Here is a 22,780-nt window from a genome sequence, read left to right on the forward strand (position 1 = left end):
TCTATATCACTTAACAAATTAAATAGTTAATTTTTAAATGATGTGTTAATGATTCAAATTTACATAACAGGAAAGTAAGTAGTATATTAGTGTATTATAGAATTTTGAGTCGGAAGAATTAACCTAGGTATTTTATTAAAAATAAAAATTCCTAGTGCTCTGAACTTCAGACTCTGATATTGTAGATCCAGGACTGGAACCTGTGACTGTAATTTTAATACGTGCAACTGGTTGATTCCTATGGCCAAATATGTTTGAGAAACACTGCCATAGATGATTTAATTTACAGATACCAGTCCTAGGGTACCTAAACTTTTATCCAAAGAAACTTCATTACTTACCTTGAGGAACTCAAGGAAATGGATCCCTGGAGGCTAATGGCAGCAAAGAGCAGGCAAGGGAGGCACATTGCATTAAAGGTTCTTGTTTTCATTAATCAACCATTAAGAGCCAGCCAATTTTCCACAGCCTGTGGGCAAAAAGAAAACACTGACAACCATATACACATTCTCAATGTTATAGCCAATATTAATTAATTTTATCTACTTATCTCTTTGTTATAAAAGTTTTAGCTTCCTTAATTACTGAAGGTAGGTATTGAGAGAAAAAAATCATTGTTTCTTTTTACCATTTACTGTATTAAACATTGTTTCAAAACAAGCAAATTTGATGTTCGAATCAAAACATTAAATTATTAGTCTTCCAAATATATCTTTATTCTGTAGTCTAAAAAATTATTTACTAGATTGAGGTTTATAAAAGAAAGTCTACATCAATATTTTGACATCTGTACATTTTTCCCATGAAAAATTATTGTAACCAATTGTGTATATCCAATTATCTTTATACCCAAATGGAGGACTGTATTATCAAACATGCAGGAAATGGAACAAATGTGTCTTTTTCCCATTCTTTTATTGTCAATGACTGTGTGACATTTTTTAGAATAAGCCTTTGGGCAAAGTACTTATAATTTGTTGAGTAGGTAGTGCTTATATGGAGAGAATATAATATAGTCAATTAATTAAAATAGGCTGTTCTATAATTGCATTCAATTCGTGATTAATAATCTGATTTAATGAAAAACCCCAGGTTTTTCTCTTGCAGAAGTTTATTTGCAATAATTCTTTATTAGAAGCTTGAAAGTCATTATTCTTTTAATTTTGAAGATTAGAAAATTTATGTTACTTGACTCCTTGTATTTCATGAGCATTATATTAACACTTCTTTTACTTTGGAGTCACCAGGAGTCTATAGATGGCTAACAGTTACAGATTTAGCTAATTTTTATCTTTGTCATACTTTATATGATTCAGTATTTAATGAAATGTGTACAGATTTAAATAAATCAGAAACTTTTAAAACACACAGTGTTTCAGCATGAAGTAACTGTAATCACCATGTTTATTTTTAACGTTTGGAAGTTTTTTGGGAATATAAGTAGCCGAGTATTTAATTTTAAAATTCACAACTTCTTTATAAAACAGTTGTATTGCTTTTATTTATTTTAGTTTATGGTGCCATGTTGTTGTTGTGCCTCTTTATTTTTTATTTATTTTTATTTTTTGAGATGTAGTTTCATTCTTGTCACCCAGGCTGGAATGCAGTGGCATGATCAAGGCTCACTGCAAGCTCTGCCTCCCTGTTTCAAGGGATTTTTCTGCCTCAGCCTCCTGAGTAGCTGAGATTACAGGTACCCACCACCACACCTGGCTAATTTTTGTATTTTTAGTAGAGACGGCATTTCACCGTGTTCGCTGGGCTGGTCTCGAACTCCTGAACTCAGGTGATCTGCTAGCCGTGGCTTCCCAAAGCACAGGGATTACAGGTGTGAGCCACCATGCCCAGCCACTTTAATTATGTAAATGCATTTAAGAGATATTTATGCAGACTTATTCTCATAGAAGAAAACAGATCAACTTTGTAAAAATGCTTTACCACTATTTTAGGACAATTATAATAGTTTCAACAACATCTGGTTCTTGCCATTTTATTATTATACAATTCAGAGTATAAAATATATCAGAATATAAAAGCAGTAACACTTTGTCAAGTCCTTACAGTATAAATGGATTAAATATCTACCTGATTTGGTAATAACATGTTACTCTACTACTACATCACAGTGTAGTGATAAATAATGCCTTGTGTATCATCATATGTGTTCTAGTAGTACACACACAAAAGGCAATTTCTATGTGATTTCATGAGGTTAGCTTCTGCGTAGTTAACATTAAATATAGACCTTTATTTCTCACATATCGGAATCTAATCAATATGTTGAGAAGAGATGTACTTCAAAATGCAACTACTTGAAAAATTTACTGTGTATTTAATAAGATAATGCTAATATGATTAAATATATCTTGAATAGTGTTTAATTATTTCAGGTGCAATTGGCAGGATAAAAGTAGTTATGGAATTGCTAAATTAAATGATATATCCTCACTTTCTCTCTATAGGGGGGACCTGGTTCAGCTGGGGCCAAAGGTGAGAGTGGCGATCCAGGTCCTCAGGTAAAAAATAATAATTTGTCCTTTTTCTCTTGACTGGCTACTTTGAAACAGCATATTTCCTTTGAGCATGCATCATAAGTTCATTCTTTTTGTTCCTGAGTACTATTCTATTGATGTATGACCGTTTATTTTGAAATATGAAAAAATTTCAGAGAAAACCAATTAAGATACTTGGGTGATTCAGGGTATAGTAGCCTTCCTTTATATGTTTGGTTAACTTTGCCATTAAAAGGATGGAAAATATTCACAGCTTTACTGGGAACTGTATAAAAATACTAAAATTGCATTATATAAAAATGTTGGGAGTTTATTCTTTCCCAAAATTTGTGAACTTTTTGATCAACATTTCCTTTTTATGAAATAGATGAATCTGAAAACATTGGAGTAGTTGTTTTGGATTTTAGTTTTCCTTGACTCCTATCCCAAAGGAGAGATATGTTATCAAAGAAAGGATTTTTTCATTAAAAGCTAAAATATATTTGTACTGTTATTGTTGCCTCTGCTTTCGAACTGGAGTTCATGATAGTCTTCTCATTACAGTATTTTTTACAAAATTACATACTCTTTACCTTTAGACAATCTTTTTAAAAAAAAAAAAAAAAAAAAGACAGAGTGTCACTCTTCTCTTTTGCGCAGGCTGGAGTGTGTGCAGTGGAGTGAGCTGGTTCAAGGGATCCTCCTACTTCAGCCTTCTGAGTAGCTGGGAATCCAGGCATGCACGGCTATGCCTGGCAAATTTTTTGTATTTTTGGTAGAGTTGAGGTTTTACCATGTCGCCTAAACTGGTCTTGAACTTCTGAGCTCAAGTGATCTGCCCTCCTGGGCCTCCCAAAGTGCTGTTTTATAGTAATGAGCCACCATGCCTGGGCTCTAGACACTCTTAATTTTGTATATCTAGAATGAATATTTCACAGTGATTTTCAAATGTGGGTTTCACTTTTTTCTACCGTATTTATTATATGTATAGTGTTTCAATTAACTAAAAAGTGTATGTAGTTAGTTAAAAATTAAGGCCTATGTAATATTTAAAGTGAAACTACATTTGACCTATTATTAGCGGAATAATTTTATTTTAAAACATGCATATCGATCCTCACATAAGGTATATATTGACACATTGTGGTATACTGCTACTGAAGACAAAGATCATGAGAAGTTTAAACCTTTAATCTTCCATAGCATGGTGCCAGTCAACAATTTGCTCCAAGGATTGCCATATTGTCCTCAAGCATTTTATGGATGATTAAAAGAGATATGTACCAGGCACTCTGCTAAATTGTAAGAGTACAGTGGGGAAAAATAGATTAGTTAAAGACCTTAGCAGTTCACAATCTAAATGGGAGATTCAAACATGAGGAAAGACAATTACAATCCAAGATTATAAGTACAATGAAAGAAGAAATATCTAGTAAAGAGCATCCAAAAAATGAGAGCAAGGTGAAAGAAAGGGGATTGAAAAGAGAAGAGTTCCATCCAGGGAACTGTCAAATCACAAGGTTTTGGAAATAAAATGTGTAATTGGGAATATTTTTTAAGTTAAAAATATTTCATTATATTTCTTTTATTTAAATGTAACCTCATGTCTACAAATAAAGTTAATAAGTGATATGATCTTTTTTTGTAAGAAGCCATTTAGAAAAATATAGGTATTTATTTTATGTAACCTGTTTTGTCTTCTGCTTTATCTGAACTTTTACATAAAAATAATTTCCTTGTGTTCGAATGATTAAGGTAAAGCTAAGAGAATATCAGTTTCTGAAACCATCTCTCTTGGTGTTAATGGAGTTTATTGACCAAGAATTCTATAATATCGTTTAACTATGATGTTTTGATATAGGGCCCTCGAGGTGTCCAGGGTCCCCCTGGTCCAACAGGAAAACCTGGAAAAAGGGTATGACTTATTTTATTTGTTTATTTTGAAGACATCAGTGATGATGATTAGTTTTTAAATTTATTTATTTATTTTACATACTTGCTGGTAATAAGAGTCCTTTTTGTTTAATCATGTTGTTGGCATCATCAGGGACGTCCAGGTGCAGATGGAGGAAGAGGAATGCCAGGAGAACCTGGGGCAAAGGTCAGAAGCTGGCGCATTTCTACATTCAGATCCTGTGTGTCAGTTCACCCTGGAAAATTTTATATTTAAAAATCAAATTTCTGAATATGAAAGAACATTTTACGTTTAAATTGTAGTATATATCTAGACTGGAATGATGATGATGATGATGATGATGATGATGATGGTGATGGTGATGATGATGGTTTTACAGGGAGATCGAGGGTTTGATGGACTTCCAGGTCTTCCAGGTGACAAAGGTCACAGGGTAAGATACATCTATTTCTTTTTTTTCAGGGAATTTTATAAAATATTTTAGAATTGACGACAATTTAGAAAATCAGAAAAAGAAGAAAAATTAATTTAAACATTTGTGAATCCATTGAATAAATTATTACATCTAATAGATACTAGGAAGAAAATAAGTAAAATTACACATGTGGCATTCTTTGTGGTAAGTTCTTTGAATATTTTTAGACATTATAATATTCCTGGTATGTAAACATAAATAGAATAGAATATATACATTTATGTGGAAAATATCACATTAACATAAAAGCGAAGTGGACATTTAATTTCACCTCTATATTTTTTTTGTCTATGGAAATATACTAAAAAGAAGGTATCTGTAGGTAGTTTGTCATTAATACGGTAATATACTAGGCACTATATTATTTTTTGGTGATGTTAAAAGCTTTCAATACAATGCAAGAACTTGTAATTTATAAAAAATAATATGTCACTTAGAATATAGGCTAAAGTAACCATAATCCTGAAGAGCAATCCAGTAGATATTTTTAATAGGAAATTATTTAGACAATCTCTCAGAAAAAGATCAACTATAGAGCTTTCTTTTCCAGCATTAAGATTGAAGACAGGACAGGCTTTAAGTAAGCTGGAGGATAAAAAGCATAATAAAAGAAAAGAAAACCCTCTGAATGTCTGGCATAACATATAGTGCGTGTCTAACATGTTAAGATCAATATATAATTTTATCCATTTAAAAAAAATACCAAATTTCTTTAGTCCCATGAGTTATGTTGATTTAATGTAAATTACTTAGAAGCAGAAAGTATTTAAGTAAAAATCACCAAAGTATATCTATATTTAATACAATCTTCAGCAAAATGTTTCTAAATAATTTATCTCATATTAACTAAATGTCAGAAAACTATTTTAGATACTTATTTTACATAAACCTTTTGTATTGAAAATTGAGAGGAAAATATTATTACCTTATAATTATAAAATGTTATTAGCATAGTTACATGGAAAGCCAGTTAAAATTGTTAAATTATAATTTATCTACAAAATGTTTGAGGACAGTAAATAAACCGTATGTTTTCCTGCCAAATGTCCTGTTTTATTTGGTTAGGATAGCTACCTCATAGACTTGTAAACAGTCTACCTATTTCCATATGCTAATCATATTTATGTTGATTTAACAGGGTGAACGAGGTCCTCAAGGTCCTCCAGGTCCTCCGGGTGATGATGGAATGAGGGTATATTAATACTTCTTCTCATTTCTTTAAGAAATATTTAAAATGAAAACATAATAAAACAAAATCACGTCGAAATGATACATCGTCTAAATGTTATATACTCTCATTAATTTTGTCAATTACAGGGAGAAGATGGAGAAATCGGACCAAGAGGTCTTCCAGGTGAAGCTGTAAGCAACTTACTTTTTTATTTTTAAACAATATTTCTATTTTATGACTAGTGACTGGTGTTACACATATAAAAGCAATGATAAACTCAGGTAAATATTGTAGTCTTAGCTAAGCTAACCAGTTAATTGTCATACAAAAAAATTAAAAAGCATATATAGAGCTCTTTTTTGAGAGAAAATCTTAGACAGTTGAGAGAAAAGTCTGGAATGTAATCTTTCCAGCTAAAAAAGTTACCTTAACTAGTTTTTGTAGCTGTTTCATTGTTTTGTTTTTTATTCTGTCATTCATAATTCCAAAATTTATTTATGTACTGAGAAGAAATGAATCCTACTACCAGAAGAAAAAAAAATAATATGTCACTTAGAATATACCAGACATAAGGATTATATCACTTTTTTCCACCAAATATTCCAATTAAGGAAACTGATCTGGAAAGCTTAACCCAAAGCTAGCTAACAAAATAACTAAACTAGAAACAGACCTCCTAATTTTGATTTAAATTGCCACATTCTACCTTGTGCCACATTTTAGATCCTTGACAAGTAAGTTCAAGTAAGTGGGAGAGAATTTAGATTTTGTTGACGTCTCTAAAGAAGAAGAAGAAGGTGAGCAGGTATAGGAAAAGGAAATAGAAGAAAAGAAGAAATCAAGTATAAATAATAATAATTTAAGAAAACTCTCAAAAATGGCTTCTGTAATCTGCATATATAGTTACACAGCTGGCCGTTTTGTTTCCTCAGTGAATGCTATCTCAATATGAAATTTACCTAAATGTACAATAAATGAGAATCAGGACTCTTCTGTTTGTACAGTATATCTGACTGAATAATAATGTTCAAAGTTGCCATTGAAATCAGAAAATGACCGAAAAGTGTCTTATTGAAAGTATTAAACTATTTCGTGTTTTTAAAAATTCCCCAATTGATTCGAATTTATAGCATCAAAGAAATGTAGTTTCGGTATTAAAAACCCATTATGTAATCTGGCTTTTGGATCAGTATAAGCACTAGATATTTATGTTATGGACATCACTTTCAGTGTGTTAATAAATGAGATCCAAATATTTTCACTTTAAAGTAACCTTAGAATGTCCTCATTGGAAGGAGTGTGTTTTTAGGGCGTTTTTTACGAAGGCATGCTTCTTCTTTTTCTCTTAGGGCCCACGAGGTTTGCTGGGTCCCAGGGGAACTCCAGGATCTCTAGGGCAGCCCGTATGTATCGCTGGAAACATTGAAGGTTTTCTAGGGAAAGCTTGTTGCCAACCTTTCAGAGGCCATACAAGCCCTCAGTAGACAGCCAAGAGTTGCTTTGTTATACTTGAAGAGCTAAGGATGCTCCCTTTCACTTTAACTCATCATTCTCTCCTCTCCTTCTTTCTTCCTTTTGATTATCTATCTTACTGCTTTCATGATTATTCCCCAGCATGCAGTGGAAAATGTTGCTAGATTGTCTCCCAAGTGGACATGGATAAGAAAGTATAGGTCTTGTCTCTTCTTCATTTCCATTAAATCCTAAAATGATTTTTAGTTGCTTAGGGTACTGGATATCATGCTATTAGATTCACCTTTTGATTTTCTATTTTAGCATTAAAACATATAGACAACCATACATACTTTCTCTTCATTGCAGGGTATGGCAGGTGTAGATGGCCCCCCAGGACCAAAAGGGAACATGGTATGTAGAAATAGTGAAAAAAATAACTCATCTTTGAATATAAGCACTAACAAGCCATTTTTGTTGCTAAATCTAAAATATAAAGATTTCTTACATTTTGCTAAGTATTTATTTATTTATTTATTTTTTTTTTGAGACGGAGTTTCGCTCTTGTTACCCAGGCTGGAGTGCAATGGCACGATCTCGGCTCACCGCAACCTCCGCCTCCTGGGTTCAGGCAATTCTCCTGCCTCAGCCTCCTGAGTAGCTGGGATTACAGGCACGCACCACCATGCCTAGCTAATTTTTGTATTTTTAGTAGAGACGGAGTTTCACCATGTTGACCAGGATGGTCTCGATCTCTTGACCTTGTGATCCGCCCGCCTCAGCCTCCCAAAGTGCTGGGATTACAGGCTTGAGCCACCGCGCCCGGCCACATTTTGCTAAGTAGATTAGCTATAGTTTGCATTAATACTTGTAATATTTTCCAGATTATCTTGAGAGAAACTGATTGTAGGTGAAGGGGGAGGCATTTTCCAATTGAGAAGAAAATATATATTGTGTAACATAGCCCATTAAAGAATTTATATTTTCTTGTGGCAGGGTCCCCAAGGGGAGCCTGGGCCTCCAGGTCAACAAGGGAATCCAGGACCTCAAGTAAGTCTAAGCCATTGCATCTCCTTTGAAATAATGGGGGAAAGATGCTATCTTTGCATAAGAAAATTGACCGCCTCACAATTTTCTATGTAGGCCTAGCAATATTTAATATGTGAATGTAGGAAAAAACATACTTTTCTTTTTTAAAATTTGAGCAAACTGGCAGAAGCCCCTTTCTTCCCAGAGAAAATTGAGTCAATTTGTGTTTAGGGAATGCCAGGATTACGAGCCACCTGCAGGAGTGTTCTGAACAGGCTCACAATAAAGTCTTTGCAAAAAGAGTAGCTTGTGTTAAACTCCTGATCATGTTCTAAAATTCTTTGGGGTGTATGGGAATACATATATGTAGATTCTAATAACTCTGTTTACTATAGTCAGCTAATAATTAACTGTTTTAAAAGTACTGTGATTTGATTTCTGATGTATGAAATAAATTCTTTTAAAATAGGGTCTTCCTGGTCCACAAGGTCCAATTGGTGCTCCTGGTGAAAAAGTAAGTTACTCTGTTGTTCTAGTAATACCTGGTGAAAGTGTTTGCTTTAGCAACTTTAGGCAGGTATAAGGTCTACTTTCTGTTTCTTTTAAGATCTGTAGATAGCTCAGCACATAAGGAATTAATCTGGAGTTGACATGAACATAGATTGTGAGAATTTATTCATATGTTCTTAAACTGTGAATGTTAAAACTTCAGTTACCATTTAAACAGCTTCCAAATGTGACATTCTTAGCTATATTAATTTCAGAAACATACTAGTATGAATTAATATTTTCTCTTTTCCTTAGGTCTTCTTTTCTTTTTCATTATTTTACAAAAAAGTAATTAGGTTTGCTTGTGATAAAAGATTTGTAGGAAGATATGATGAAGGAAAATTGTGAAGTTGTCATTGCCAGCATATCTCATATATGAATGACAAATGATGTTCTTGTTAATAATTCAATGCTTGCATCAAAACAAGAATGAATCTTTAATTAAAGGCATGTCTTTTCCCCTGATCTCCATTGTGAGATTCCTGGAGTAATATTTTGTTCCCAGTAGTTATAGCAACTTGCTAGCTGGCTCTTTCCAACACCTTTTTTCTTTATTTATTTTTGTTGATTTCTACGAACATATCAGTTTTTTAAAAATAACTAACAGCTTTAAAGAGGTGTAATTTACATACTATGAATATTCACTTAAGTGTACATGTCAATGATTTTTACTAAAATTTACAGTTGTGCCGCAATCTAACTTTCAGAATACTTATACCACTCCAGAAATAAACTTTGTTTTAATTTGCAGTCCCTGTTTCCACCCCCTCAAACCTAGCCAACAACGAATTGGCTTTCTGCCTTTTTGAGTTTTCTGAATATTTCATGTAAATGAAACTTACAAATAAATTTAATATATGGACTTAACAATATGAATGCATATGAGATCGTTATGTCTGACTTCTTTCATTTTAGTTCATCCATGTTGCAGCGTACATATTAGTACTTTGCTCCTTATATTGTCCTCATGGTATTCCATTGACTGGCTATACCAGGTTCTGTTTACTTTTATGGTTTTTTTCTTTTCTTGGAGGCAGAATCTCACTCTCTAACCCCCAGGCTGGAATGCAGTGGCGTGATCTGAGCTCACTGCAACTTCCACCTCCCAGGTTCAAGCAATTCTCCTGCCTCAACCTCCCGAGTAGCTGGGATTACAAGCACCTGCCACCATGCCTGGCTAATTTTTTATTTTTAGTAGAGACAGCGTTTCACAGTGTTGGCCAGGCTGGTGTTGAACTCCTTACCTCAAGTGATCTGCCGGCCTCGGCCTCCCAAAGTGCTGAGATTACAAGCTTGAGCCATTGTGCCCAGCTGATCCTGTTTACTTTTATTTGGCAGTTGATAGAATATGTGTAGTTTATACTTTTTCGCTGTCATCCATACCAGTGCTTAGTTGCATACAAGTCTTTATACAGATGTGTTCTCATTTCTTTTTGGTATATACTTAGAAGTAGAATTGCTGGTTATGGTAAACTTATGTTAAACTGTTTTCCATATTGATTGTACCATTTTTTCCTTCCCAACAACCATGTATGAGGATACTAATTTCTCCACATTCTCACTAATGCTTGTTATTGTCTGTCTTCTTGATTATGATCATTCTTGTTGGAGTGAATTGGTGTCTCATTGTGACTGTAATTTGCATTTCCCTAATCATTACTTTTGTTGAGTATCTTTTCATGTGCATATTGGCCATTTCTATAACTTCTTTGATAAAATATCTGTTATCTTTTGGTTAATATTCTAATTGGATTATTTATCTTAATACTGAGCTGTAAGAGCAACATATCAGATTTAAGTGGTTTTGAAAGTACTTGTTTAAGCACTTTCAAAAATATGGATGTTTCCTATGAGTTATGTTAGTTTCTAAAGGTGATTTTTAATATTTAGATCAGAGATTTTGATATGGGTCACTCGTAATTTAAATTAGAACATTATAAATACAGCATATTTATTTTACATTGCACTTGACACATGGACCTATTAAATTTTCTACGATGATTTTATCATGTATGTACTAGATTATTAAGAGGGATTTGCTCTTAGGGAAAGTTGTTATATCTGAATTCCCTTTGCCAAGCAAGATAAAAGATAAACTCTGGCTTACTGCATTTCTGGTGGAAGAAGAGAGATGCCTTATGTATACACTGCTTCTGTCTTTGATTTGAACATATTCAGCTAGTACGTTCAAAACCAATGTCTTATCAACAAAAGGAAAAATGTACTTAGGAGACGAGGAAAGCAGATTTTAATTATAATACATCTATAATAAAAATTTTGTATTACATCTATATTAAAAAGTAGAAGCTATTTTATTTTTAATGATAACTATGATTTATTTATTCTGGCTTAAGAGCCTTCTATCAGAAAATTTGGTAAATAGCAATGTTTCAATTGTATCATGGTATAATTTAACATTTTTAATATAATTTAACTACCGTCATATATATTTACTGTCCAAAAACAATGTTTTACACTAAGTTATCATAGCCTGTGCTTTTATGTTTGGTAAAAATATTTTATACAATTTAAGTTAATTAAAATAGATAATTATATTGTTTTTTCAGACATTTTTGATAAATATACTGAATATGTTCTGTGATAAATTGTGATATCCCTTAAATATTTCCTGTAATTTTATTTCTGAGTTCACTCATATATTAGTTGCTTAGTAGCAATTGGTATTACATAACAGAGTCTCTGAGTCCAGTATAAAATAGCAAGAAACAAAATAAATATTAGTTAAAGGGAGGAACTTTGAAGCCATGGATAGGAACCTAGGTTCATCCACGTTGCAATGCTGTCACACATTCACATTGGCTAATTTACCCGAACTCTTAGTTCATACTATTTCTTGTAATTATTTGAGAAACTGGACAATGCATATAAATTGCCTAACAGTACATAGAAACATTCAATAAACTTTTACTATTTTATTAAAATCTAAAAAATATGACATTCTCTCAACTTTTTTCCCCATCCCTCCAAGGAAACAGCAAACAGTTAAGAAAGCAGAAAATATTCTGCTGTCATGGAACTTCCATTCTAAAAGAGATTTCTTCATTTTAGTTTGATTAAATAACCATCTTCTAGTTCAAGAGTTTTAATATTTCTTGCCTATTATTTATTTATTTTATTATTATTATCATTACTTTTTGAGATGGCCTTGTTCTGCCACCAGGCTGGAGTGCAGTGCAGCGATCTTCACTCACTGCAACTTCTGCCTCCCTGGTTCAAGCAATCCTCCTGCCTCAGCCTCCCTAGTAGCTGGGGTTACAGGCATACACCACCAGGGCTTGCTAATTTTTGTATTTTTAGTAGAGATAGGGTTTGAGCATGTTGCCTAGGCTGGTCTCAAGTTTCTGGTCTGAAGTGATCAGCCCGCCTAGGCCTCTCAACATGCTGGGATTACAGGTGTGAGCCACCACCACTCCTGGCCTCTTGTCTATTCTCAAGTATATAGCAACATAAAAATCCATACAGCATTTAATATGCAAAAGGTCATTGTCATAAAAATATCACATTTGCTGATAATAATAATTAATGAAATGTATCTTTGTGTACTACATTTTGCCTTGAGAGAAAAAGGTAATTTAAATTACAGGAAAAACGATGGTAGTAAAAATTTTGTGTTTAATAATTCTTATTACATGGTGTTAAATTACTTGATTGAATATGACTTTGCAGACAGGTGAAGAGGATTGAATCATGCAGTCCTTTAAATGAGATGTCATTACTTTTGATTACAAAATTTTAATTTTTCAATTTAAAGTTTACTTTTAATTATTTTTTGTTCTATTCTGATTTACTTGGAACTTTCTTGTAAAACTGCAATGTAAGGAATGTGAATAAAATGATTACATTTACTCTTTGAGAATGGAAGAAGCCCAAAAATATGCCCAGGATTTAGGCTTGCCAATATATCCTTGACTTTCCTATTGTTTCTGAATCCTGGATAATAACTTGATCAGCAAATAATAATGATTTATGCTCTAGGAACTTTATAAATTTAATATTCTTAGAAGAATGTCTACTTTTCTCCTGAGAAAGGATCTGGTTCTTGTAATAGTGATTCTTACCATGTTCCAAACTTAGCAATGGTTGTGTTCAACGTGATTTGAAACTGTGTGGTTAAATGTGAATTAGAGTGATCTGTTGAATTATTACTTTGTTATTATTTTGTTGGTTTACCTATTAGGATATATTATTTTACATTAAAATAGATTTACTTTCCTTCATCTCCTATGAGTAACTATCACACCATAACATTTCACAAAATATTTTAATAATTAATGGTGTTTTATAAATGTTACTATTGTAATTTTTTGAATTAGTACTTATTAATATTATTGATGGAAAAATCCAATGTTTACTTTTTAATGACATAAATCAACACATTTTGACCTATATTGCTTTCCTTTTTGTTCTCTAAACTTCAGTTTATTGTGGTATCCCAAAAAATAATTTTCTAATTTAGAAAAAGACACATCTAGGATTAGAAGAAGGCTAAAATCTAGCATACCTTTGATATGTTAAATTTGGTTTAAATTTATCTTGATATGGCATTTTATCCAAATAATATATTAAAAAGTTAATTAAATGGTTATTACTTATAGATTGAAGCCAGTGACTCAAGATAAGAATTTCATTAGTAGTATATATACAAGTTAAAGCTTTTCAAAATTATTTTTATTTTTATTTTCTTTTTCTTTTTTTTTTTTTTAGTTGACCACTTATACCTTGGAATATTTATTTTTTAATAATTTATTTTCTCTATTTGATAAGGGACCACAAGGAAAACCTGGACTTGCTGGACTTCCTGGTGCTGATGGGCCTCCTGTAAGTAGCAGCTACATGGCCATTAAAATTACTTTACATTATCTTTAAAAATAGATATTATATGTGTTTTAGAAATGACTATATGAGGTCAGTAATAAAAATGAATTGAGCCATTAATTAAACATTGATCTCACCAAAATACCTTTTTATCATGTCACTTCTCTATTGCAAAATCTTTAATGAGCTCACAGTGGCCTTTGTAGAAACTCATTTGGCACTCTAAGCTAGAGCCTTCCTAGAATCTCATATATATATATATATTTTTTTACTTCCTCCTTAACCATTAGCTGCAGGTAAGCAGGTCCAATCACAGTTTCTTAGCATGATCTAAATTTTCTATCACCTTACCTTTTCTACTCTGTTTCTTTTCATAGAGAGCCCTTCTCCATCTTCCCCTCCTTTTCAAAGTATCTGTTTCTGGTGAAGTTCCTCACCATTCATAAATTTTCTCAGATATCATCCATGAAAAGACCTCAGCCTTCAGGGATTTCTTTCTTTTCTGGAAATATAGCAATATTTATTATTTCCCTGTAAGTCATAATAAATAATGGAAGTATATAATCTCTACAGTTATTATATTAAAATGCTTGTTATTTACAGATTTTTTTTTCCTCTTTAAACTACATATTTGTATTTTTGGAGCTAGAATGTAAGATGTCTCATCCTACCTCTCCTTGTTATTGAGTATAAATTGTGATGTGGCTATACATTTTTGTTTACTGAATCTCAATATGTTGATTATTAATATTGTTAGTATTTATGATCTTGCTGTATTTTCAGTTGTCCTACCCATGGCTTAGTGCCCCCTTTGAAGGTGCACATATAATTATTTGATAAATTTGCAAAATATATGGCAGGTTTAAATACCTTTATATAAGACTCTAATTGATGCTGGGGTTGAATTGTTAATGAACAATATGTATTGTTTTATGTGCTTTTTCTAAGCTTCCTCAAATACATTATGTATTTGAAGAAACTTAACATCCATCAAATATAAACTTATTATGTTTACTACCAAATGCCATAGTTTCAAATTTATTTAAAGCCATATACATTGATGCCAAAACGTTCATTCTTTTTGAAACTTAAAATAGTAAGATTTCAATAGATTTGATAACAAAAGAAATACTTTCATACCTTATCAACTGTGTTATTATTGAATCTTATTAGTGTATGTTTTTGCTAAATATAGGGTCATCCTGGGAAAGAAGGCCAGTCTGGAGAAAAGGGTGCTCTGGTAGGTTCCAAGTATTCATTTATGTGCCCTGTCACTAAATTTCCAAGAGAAAATGGAAAATGGCTTAATTTGGTCATCTCTCATATATATATATATATATATATATATATATATATATATATACACACACACACACACACACATATGTTCTGCTATGATCACTAAGGGATATGTTAGAAAATATCAGATATGTCTCATCTTTAGTGTAAGTAGATCTTACTAAAGAATTTTTCTTAACATTTAAACAGAACTCACGTTCATATAGTTATTTTGGTGTAAAAAATATATCTGAGACTATTTTTAATTTTATATTAGTAATTTTAGAAATTAGACTATGTTCTTTGTTTTTTAACAATATTCCCATGGCCAGGATACATGCACATTCTGCATGTGTATTATATATGGAGTAAATGGTAATAACATAAAACAATGAAATTGGAGAAGAATTGCTCAGTGTCACTGAACTGCTTATGTTCAGTAACAATTTTATTATTACTTTCTGGTAACTTATCTAAGAAAATGTTAAATTTAAGACCAATGGTTATCAAAATATCAAAGTGAAATATAATACGTGCATATTCAATGTTAGTACTACTTTAGATTACAGTAGCAGGTGTAGGATCATTTTGTTTACAGTTGTTTTGAATTCTTTTAAAACAGCATTAAAATTTCAGTATTACTGTAGAAATTATAAATTATGATTTATAGAATGCTTTCTCTAGGTGGACTAGAGAAATAAAACCAGCTGTGGAAGATATATAATTTTGATTATATTCTTGATGAAGTGAACGCTACAAATGTATAATTTTCTATTTGAAATTATGGAACCTGTTGCTATTTCAATAACTCTCTGTTATAGACATTGAGAATAGCATATTTTTAGGTTGAAAATCTAATTATTAATTATTGAATTGTTTACATTATTTTACATGCTTATAAGATTTACCTTATTGGCCCATTTAAATATCTTATTTTAGCATTAGTTTATGACATAATAAATTTTGAGTGAGTGGTGCTAGTCACATTTTTTTCCATCATATCCGATTCTAGAAACAAAGAGTAAACTACCAAAAAGTCTTTATCAAATATTAGCAGTAGAAATAAACCATATCCTTATAGATTATTTGGTGAAATTATCATATGTAAATGAGTGGCACTTTCAATTTATTATACATATAAGAAATAATTAATCTTTTTCAGGGTCCTCCTGGTCCACAGGGTCCTATTGGCTACCCTGGCCCCCGAGGAGTAAAGGTAACTCTTAAATTGTTTTCACATTATTTACTTTCAATGCGAAGTGTTATAGTCATGTAATACTTCTAATTTATTCCATAGGGAGCAGATGGTGTCAGAGGTCTCAAGGGATCTAAAGGTGAAAAGGTAAAATATAATTGTTTAGATAGTTTTAATTTTTATATATTATGTTAACATTTAAAGTTATTCAAGAGACATTTTATTTCTTGTGTATATTGAGTGATTACTTACATACTACACAATGCTAGTCTGATTTTGTACCCTATATCCTGGCAACTTAAAAACAATGTCTTATATCTTGTGATGAGGGCTAAATACTAGAATAGGAAGTAACATATGTCATAAAGAGAATTAATTCTGCATTTTTAAATATATGCATAAGTTTTGTGAACCATGGGGTTGGCCTTAGGAATTGATTTGCTACAGTATTTAGATGTTATCCAGTTTGATGCATGACAGATAAATGTTTATTCCTTTTTTTCCTACTGAAATCCCCAAAATTTGTTTTTTAAAAATTGGTACAAAACAGGAAAGTTAGAAGTACACTAAATGAACTGGGGAAAGAGGAAGTCTTTCTATATATTATACAGAAATCAAAAGTGTTAATAAGAGAGAGAGAAAATTAAAGTCAGCCAGAAGTTAATGAAATAGCATACCTAAAACTATGAATGAATATGACATGCATATTTTATAGGGCATTTATAGATAACTGGCTTTTGCTGAAGAATAGGAAATTCAGATTTTTTTTCAAGGATACATTTAATAGGAGTTCAGAGTCCAAATCCTTCAAAGATTATGATGAAATGCAAAGGGAATGACATTACTCTGATAGAGTTTATGTGCCCACCCAAATCTCATCTCAAATTATAATCCAAATTGTAATTCCCACCTGTCTAGGGAGCCACCTGGTGGGAAGTGATTGGATTATGGGGGCGGTTTCCTCTATGATTTTCCTGATAGTGAGTGTGTTTTAAACGAGATGTGGTTGTTTGATAAGTGTCTGGTGCTTCTCCCTTCTCTCTTCATTTTTCTCCTGCCACCTTGTGAAGAAGGTACTTGTTTCTCCTTTGCCTTCTTCCATGATTGTAAGTTTCCTGAGGCCTCTCTATCCATGGGGAGCTGTGAGTCAATTAAACCTCTTTCCCATATAGTTTACACAGACTCAGGTAATATCTTTATAGCAGTGTAAAAATGAACTAATACACTCAGAATCAGTATTGAATTAATTCTTACTACAAAATTACACATGAAGTTAAAACAAAACATAGTTTTATAGTATAAATATTGCTAGGTTTGGTGAGATATACATGGGTATCAACTATTGCTAATATCATACTCTAATATTATATGCATAATACCATACTCTATTACACTGTTCTTGCACTACTATAAAGAAATATCTGAGACTGGATAATTTCAGAGAAAAGAGGTTTAATTGGCTCACAGTTGTGCAGGCTGCACAGAAAGCATATTGACATCTGCTTCTTGGAAGTCCTCAGGAAGCTTCTAGTCATGGTGAAAAGCAAAGAGGGCATTGGTTTCCTGTGTGCTGGAAGCAGGAGCAGGAGAGGTGAAGAAGATTCCACACGTTTTTATACAATCAGATCTCCTGAGAACTCACTCGCTATCAGGAGGAGAGCATCAGGTGGATGGTGCTAAACCATTCATGAGAAATCCACCCCCAGGATCATATCACCTCCCAACAGGTTCCACTTCCAACATTGGGGATTACATTTCAACCTGAGATTTGGGTGTCAAATATCCAAAAAAAAGTCAAATGCTAATATTTTTTCAAGGACAGTCATTTATTTTTATACAATATTATCAAAAGGCTTATTTGTAAATTTGGTACCAATAAGGAATGCATAACAAAAAGGGATGAACTTTTTTTTTTCTTTTTTTTGAGACAGTCTCACTCTGTCATCAGGCTGGAGTGCAGTGGCACAATCTTGGCTCACTGCAACCGCCACCTCCTGGGTTGAAGCAATTCTCCTGCCTCAGCCTCCCAAGAAGCTGGGACTACAGGCGCACACCACCACGCCCAGCTAATTTTTGTATTTTCAGTAGAGACGGGATTTCACCATGTTGGCCAGGATGGTCTCAATCTCTTGACCTCGTGATCCACCCACCTCGGCCTCCCAAAGTGCTGGGATTACTTACAGTCTTGAGCCACCATGCCTGGCCGGGATGGATTTATTATATCCATTATGATTTATCTGAAAAAAAAAAAAAACTGCTGTTATATACTAAAAGTAAACCTCTTTCCCTTATAAATTGTCAGATATATTGTATGAAAAAGGCCAGGCATGTCATATTAACTCAGCTACTTTACAGTAATCTCAGTTCATCCTGATCACTATAGATTAACTTCAGAGTACCCATTGGCTCCCCTATGGGTTTTGGATCCATGGATTCCATAAACCACAGATCAAAGATACTTAAAAAACAAAAACATTAAATTAAAAATTACAGTATGACTGGGCATAGTGGCACATGCCTATAATCCCAACACTTTGGGATGCCAAAGCAGGACGATTGCCTACGCCCAGTAATTCAAGGCCAGCCTGGGCAACATAGTGAGACCTCATCTCTACAAAGTATTTTTAAAATTATCCAGGTGCTTTGATACGCACCTGTAGTCCCAGCTACTTGGGAGGTTGAGGAGGGAGAGTTGCTTGAGCTCAGGAGATCCAGGCTGCAATAAGCTATGATTAAGCTACTATACTCCAGCCAGGATGACAGATTGAGACAAAAACAAAACAAAACAAAACAAAAAAAAACTGCAATGCAGCAATACACAATAATAATAATTTTAAAAATATGTAATATGAAAACTATATGGCATTTAAATTTTGTTAGGTATTATAAGTAATTTAGAGGTGATTTCAAGTATACAGGAGAACGTGGGTAGGCTAAAAGTGAATACTATCTCATTCATTTTATATCAAGAACTTGAGCATCCACAGATTTTGGTATAAGGAGGTGGGTTAGGGTTCTGGAATCAATCACCCCTAGATACCAAGTCTGTATAGTGTCTCACTGAATTGACAAAGGAGCACAGTGGCGAATCAGGTACAGTTTCACATGTGATTTGTAGGTTACCTATACTAAAAATATTGTCTCTGTTTAGAATTTTTCTTGTTAAGACTTTTAAGCATCAATTCAAATGTTTTTCTCTGGAATTGGTGCCTATCAAGGAATTTTAGAGGGACTAGGCAGTGTTTAAAAGAAAAGTGCCTGACTGGGATGGGGATGTTGTTAACTGCTAAAACTTGTTAGGAGATTTGCAAAGTGACGAAAGCAAATAAAACAACAAATGACTAGGCTGGAGGCAATGGCTCATGCTTGTAATCCCAGCACTTTGGGAGGCCAAGGCGGGTAGATAGCCTCAGGTCAAGAGTTTGAGATCAGCCTGGCCAACACAGAAAAACGCTGTCTTTACTAAAAATACAAATAATTAGCTGGGCATAGTGACGGGAGCCTGTAATCCCAGCTACTCAGGAGGCTGAGGCAGGATAATCACTTGAACCTGGGAGGCGGAGGTTGCAATGAGTCGAGATCTCACCATTGCACTCTAGCCTGGGCAACAAGAACAAAACTCAATCTGTAAAGAAAAAGAAAATACCTATATATGTAAGTGACTAGATATATGTGAGGACAAAGCCATATAGAAAAAATTAAGATATATTTTATATATGTAGGGAAACATCTTAACAATTGTTCATTGTTTTGAGGGTGTATAGTCTTAGAAGATGCAAGTATATATAGAGAGGAAAATAGCTAAAATTTTAAATTGGAAAGCAAAAGCTCTGGGTTCTCATTCTAGTTTTCCAGCTTACTTTTTCTGACCCTCATTTGAAGCCTGTAAAATAAAGAAAATGTCCTAAAAATTTTTAAAGACATTTTTCAGCCATATCTTTTATTCTATCTAATATACAAATCAAGTAGTAAATTACATCTATTACAGATTACAATTTATTTTTCTAAATTCCAGATTTAGAGAAATTTTGCATAGATATTAGTTAAATTTTTTAATGTTAAGAATTCTTTATATTTTCAAACTATGAAGGATTAAATCCTGATGAATTTTTAATGTGCCTTATTTATTTTGTTTTGCTGAGTATGCAAGATAATTGATCATTTCTCTCAAAAGAGACAGAAGAAAATGGAAAATATTTTATATATAATGATTTTAGTTGTTAACCAAAAGTAAAATAGCAAGTTAATACTTTAATTATGACTAAAATTCTCTATTTTTTAGCTGCAGATTTGTCTCTTAAGCCTAGAGCAACACAGTTCAATAAATTGGGTGGCATAGATGAATTCCACCTTTATACATCTTCTAAAACTATGTTTTCTTTTTTTCTTATCTAATCATTTTAATACTAGAAATCTTAATAACTTAATATGTCACTTGTTAAAAAATGATATTTGTTGTAAGGAAATACCTAATTGAATCATCTAATTGTTTTAAAAACGTGAATCTGCTGAAATCCAAAACACGAGAAAAATAGCCTCGCTATCGACTGAGTTCTTACTGTAAAAATAAGTAAAAAATAAAACTCTGAAACAATTCTAAAAACTATCAGTGATTTTTGACATGAAGTGCAGTATTCTGTAAACTAAGTGTGGCAACTAAGTGTGTAATTATGTTTTTCTGCTGGGAGAAGGTAATGAAGACAGTTGTCAATAACACGTTAAGTGGTCATTTTCAGCTCTTAAGCCTCTGCCTTTGCCCAGTCACATTCAGTACAGAGAGCATCCTCCTTCTTACAAGGCCACTTTATGGGCAGGATGGTGAAAATGGCATGGTTTCTCTTGAGAAAAATAAACAAACACAAAACTCCAGGCATGCCAGAATTATTTGTGTATTTGAGATACCAGTTTGAAGCTCTTTTTCCAGGGTTAGGTCTCATATGTTGGTAATTACCCAGTATTTGGTATTTTCCAGACTTTAATATACCTTGCCAAACTCACCCTGAGGCCTTTAGTAAATGATTATTGAACGTTATGGTCACTGAAGTTCCAAAACATGTTTGGCACTGGAAACTCACAGGTTAATCAGGCAGGATTCTTGTGTTCAGCCATTTAGTAGAAGGAAAGCAACCTATGATCTAGTTAATTTAGGACAGCATATTGTTGGACTAATAAATATTCAGTGAAGGCCACAGGATGGAGAGGTTAATTTTAGGAGGAATTCAAGACAAAAGGCTGAAGAAGTGAACAAGGGCTAGATCATTTGGTAAATGGAGGTACCTTATATGGATTATTAGCAACTTGACACCATTGTGATATTTTAAAGAAAAAATTGTTGTGACCAATTTTGTATTATTCAGAGGCCATCTAGGCAGCAAGGCGTGGAGGTATTTGGGCCTATCCTTCCTCGCTTTGTTTTCACACACATCCCAAAATGTTCTTTTCTGAAATTCTCAAATTAAATCCATTTCTTACTACCAACTGAAATACAATCCCCTCCATCAAACCCTCCTCATTAACCTCCTGCCTCACCCCCCTCTCCAACAGCACCATACATTGTTATCACCATTTTGGCTTTCTTCTCTGAGCACCCTTTCTACTTCATCTGTACCAAAATGACTGCAAATGTCCCACTTTCAGAGTGTTTTATTTATTTATTTATTTATTTATTTATTTATTTATTTTTTTGCGGTGGATGGCAGGGGACAGCTGTTGCCAAACCCGGAGTGCAGCAGACAGATCTCTGTTCACTGCAACCTCCACCTCCTAGGTTCAAGCAACTCTTGTGTGCAGCCTCCTGAGTAGCTGGGGTAACAGGCACCCAGCACCATGCCCTGCTAATTTTTGTATTTTTAGTAGAAATGACGTTTCACCGTGTTGGCCAAGCTGGTCTCGAACTCCTTACCTTGGATGATCCACCCGCCTCGGCCTCCCAAAGTGCTGGGATTACTGGCATGAGCCACCGTGCCTGTCCTACTTTCAGATTTTGCTAGTAAAACAAAAACCTCAAAATATTCCACAACACTTTGAATAATTGTTCAATTAATTTTATTGAATACATGAATGATTATTTCTTAGTAATTTATTTTTTTCTTGAACTTAAGCGATAGTAAGGGTGTTTATGAAAGTTACTTAAAAATTCGGGTTTCAATAAGAATGATAGAATATATTTCCATAGCCAAAATTGCTCCTCTCTTTATTAAAGGAGTCCCAGTTTTCAGCATTATTGCTCTGTGCATATAGTGCCATAATGAACAATTTGACATGTAAAGGATATTATTAATTTCTATTTTATAAAATTAATTTTACTTGAAAGGAGATTGTAAGATACAGATCACATTGAGCTAGAAAGCATTTATCTAAAGGATATGATAAAAAATATACAATATAG

General features: G+C 33.0%; 1 protein-coding gene across 3 annotated transcripts in view; it reads left to right on the top strand.

Moving 5' to 3' along the window:
- Positions 1–22,780, top strand: part of COL11A1 (collagen type XI alpha 1 chain) — a 215,055-nt gene that overhangs the window by 86,154 nt on the left and 106,121 nt on the right. For all 3 annotated transcript variants that reach the window (XM_074381332.1, XM_074381331.1, XM_003933240.4), the window contains 14 exons: positions 2,463–2,516; positions 4,354–4,407; positions 4,540–4,593; positions 4,787–4,840; positions 6,021–6,074; positions 6,200–6,244; positions 7,403–7,456; positions 7,875–7,919; positions 8,502–8,555; positions 9,004–9,048; positions 13,869–13,922; positions 15,115–15,159; positions 16,360–16,413; positions 16,495–16,539. In XM_074381332.1, the coding sequence (XP_074237433.1) occupies positions 2,463–2,516; positions 4,354–4,407; positions 4,540–4,593; positions 4,787–4,840; positions 6,021–6,074; positions 6,200–6,244; positions 7,403–7,456; positions 7,875–7,919; positions 8,502–8,555; positions 9,004–9,048; positions 13,869–13,922; positions 15,115–15,159; positions 16,360–16,413; positions 16,495–16,539 (711 nt within the window). The remainder of the gene's footprint in view (positions 1–2,462; positions 2,517–4,353; positions 4,408–4,539; positions 4,594–4,786; positions 4,841–6,020; positions 6,075–6,199; positions 6,245–7,402; positions 7,457–7,874; positions 7,920–8,501; positions 8,556–9,003; positions 9,049–13,868; positions 13,923–15,114; positions 15,160–16,359; positions 16,414–16,494; positions 16,540–22,780) is intronic.

This window comes from Saimiri boliviensis, chromosome 11, assembly GCF_048565385.1.
Source record: "Saimiri boliviensis isolate mSaiBol1 chromosome 11, mSaiBol1.pri, whole genome shotgun sequence".
Lineage (NCBI taxonomy): Eukaryota > Metazoa > Chordata > Mammalia > Primates > Cebidae > Saimiri > Saimiri boliviensis.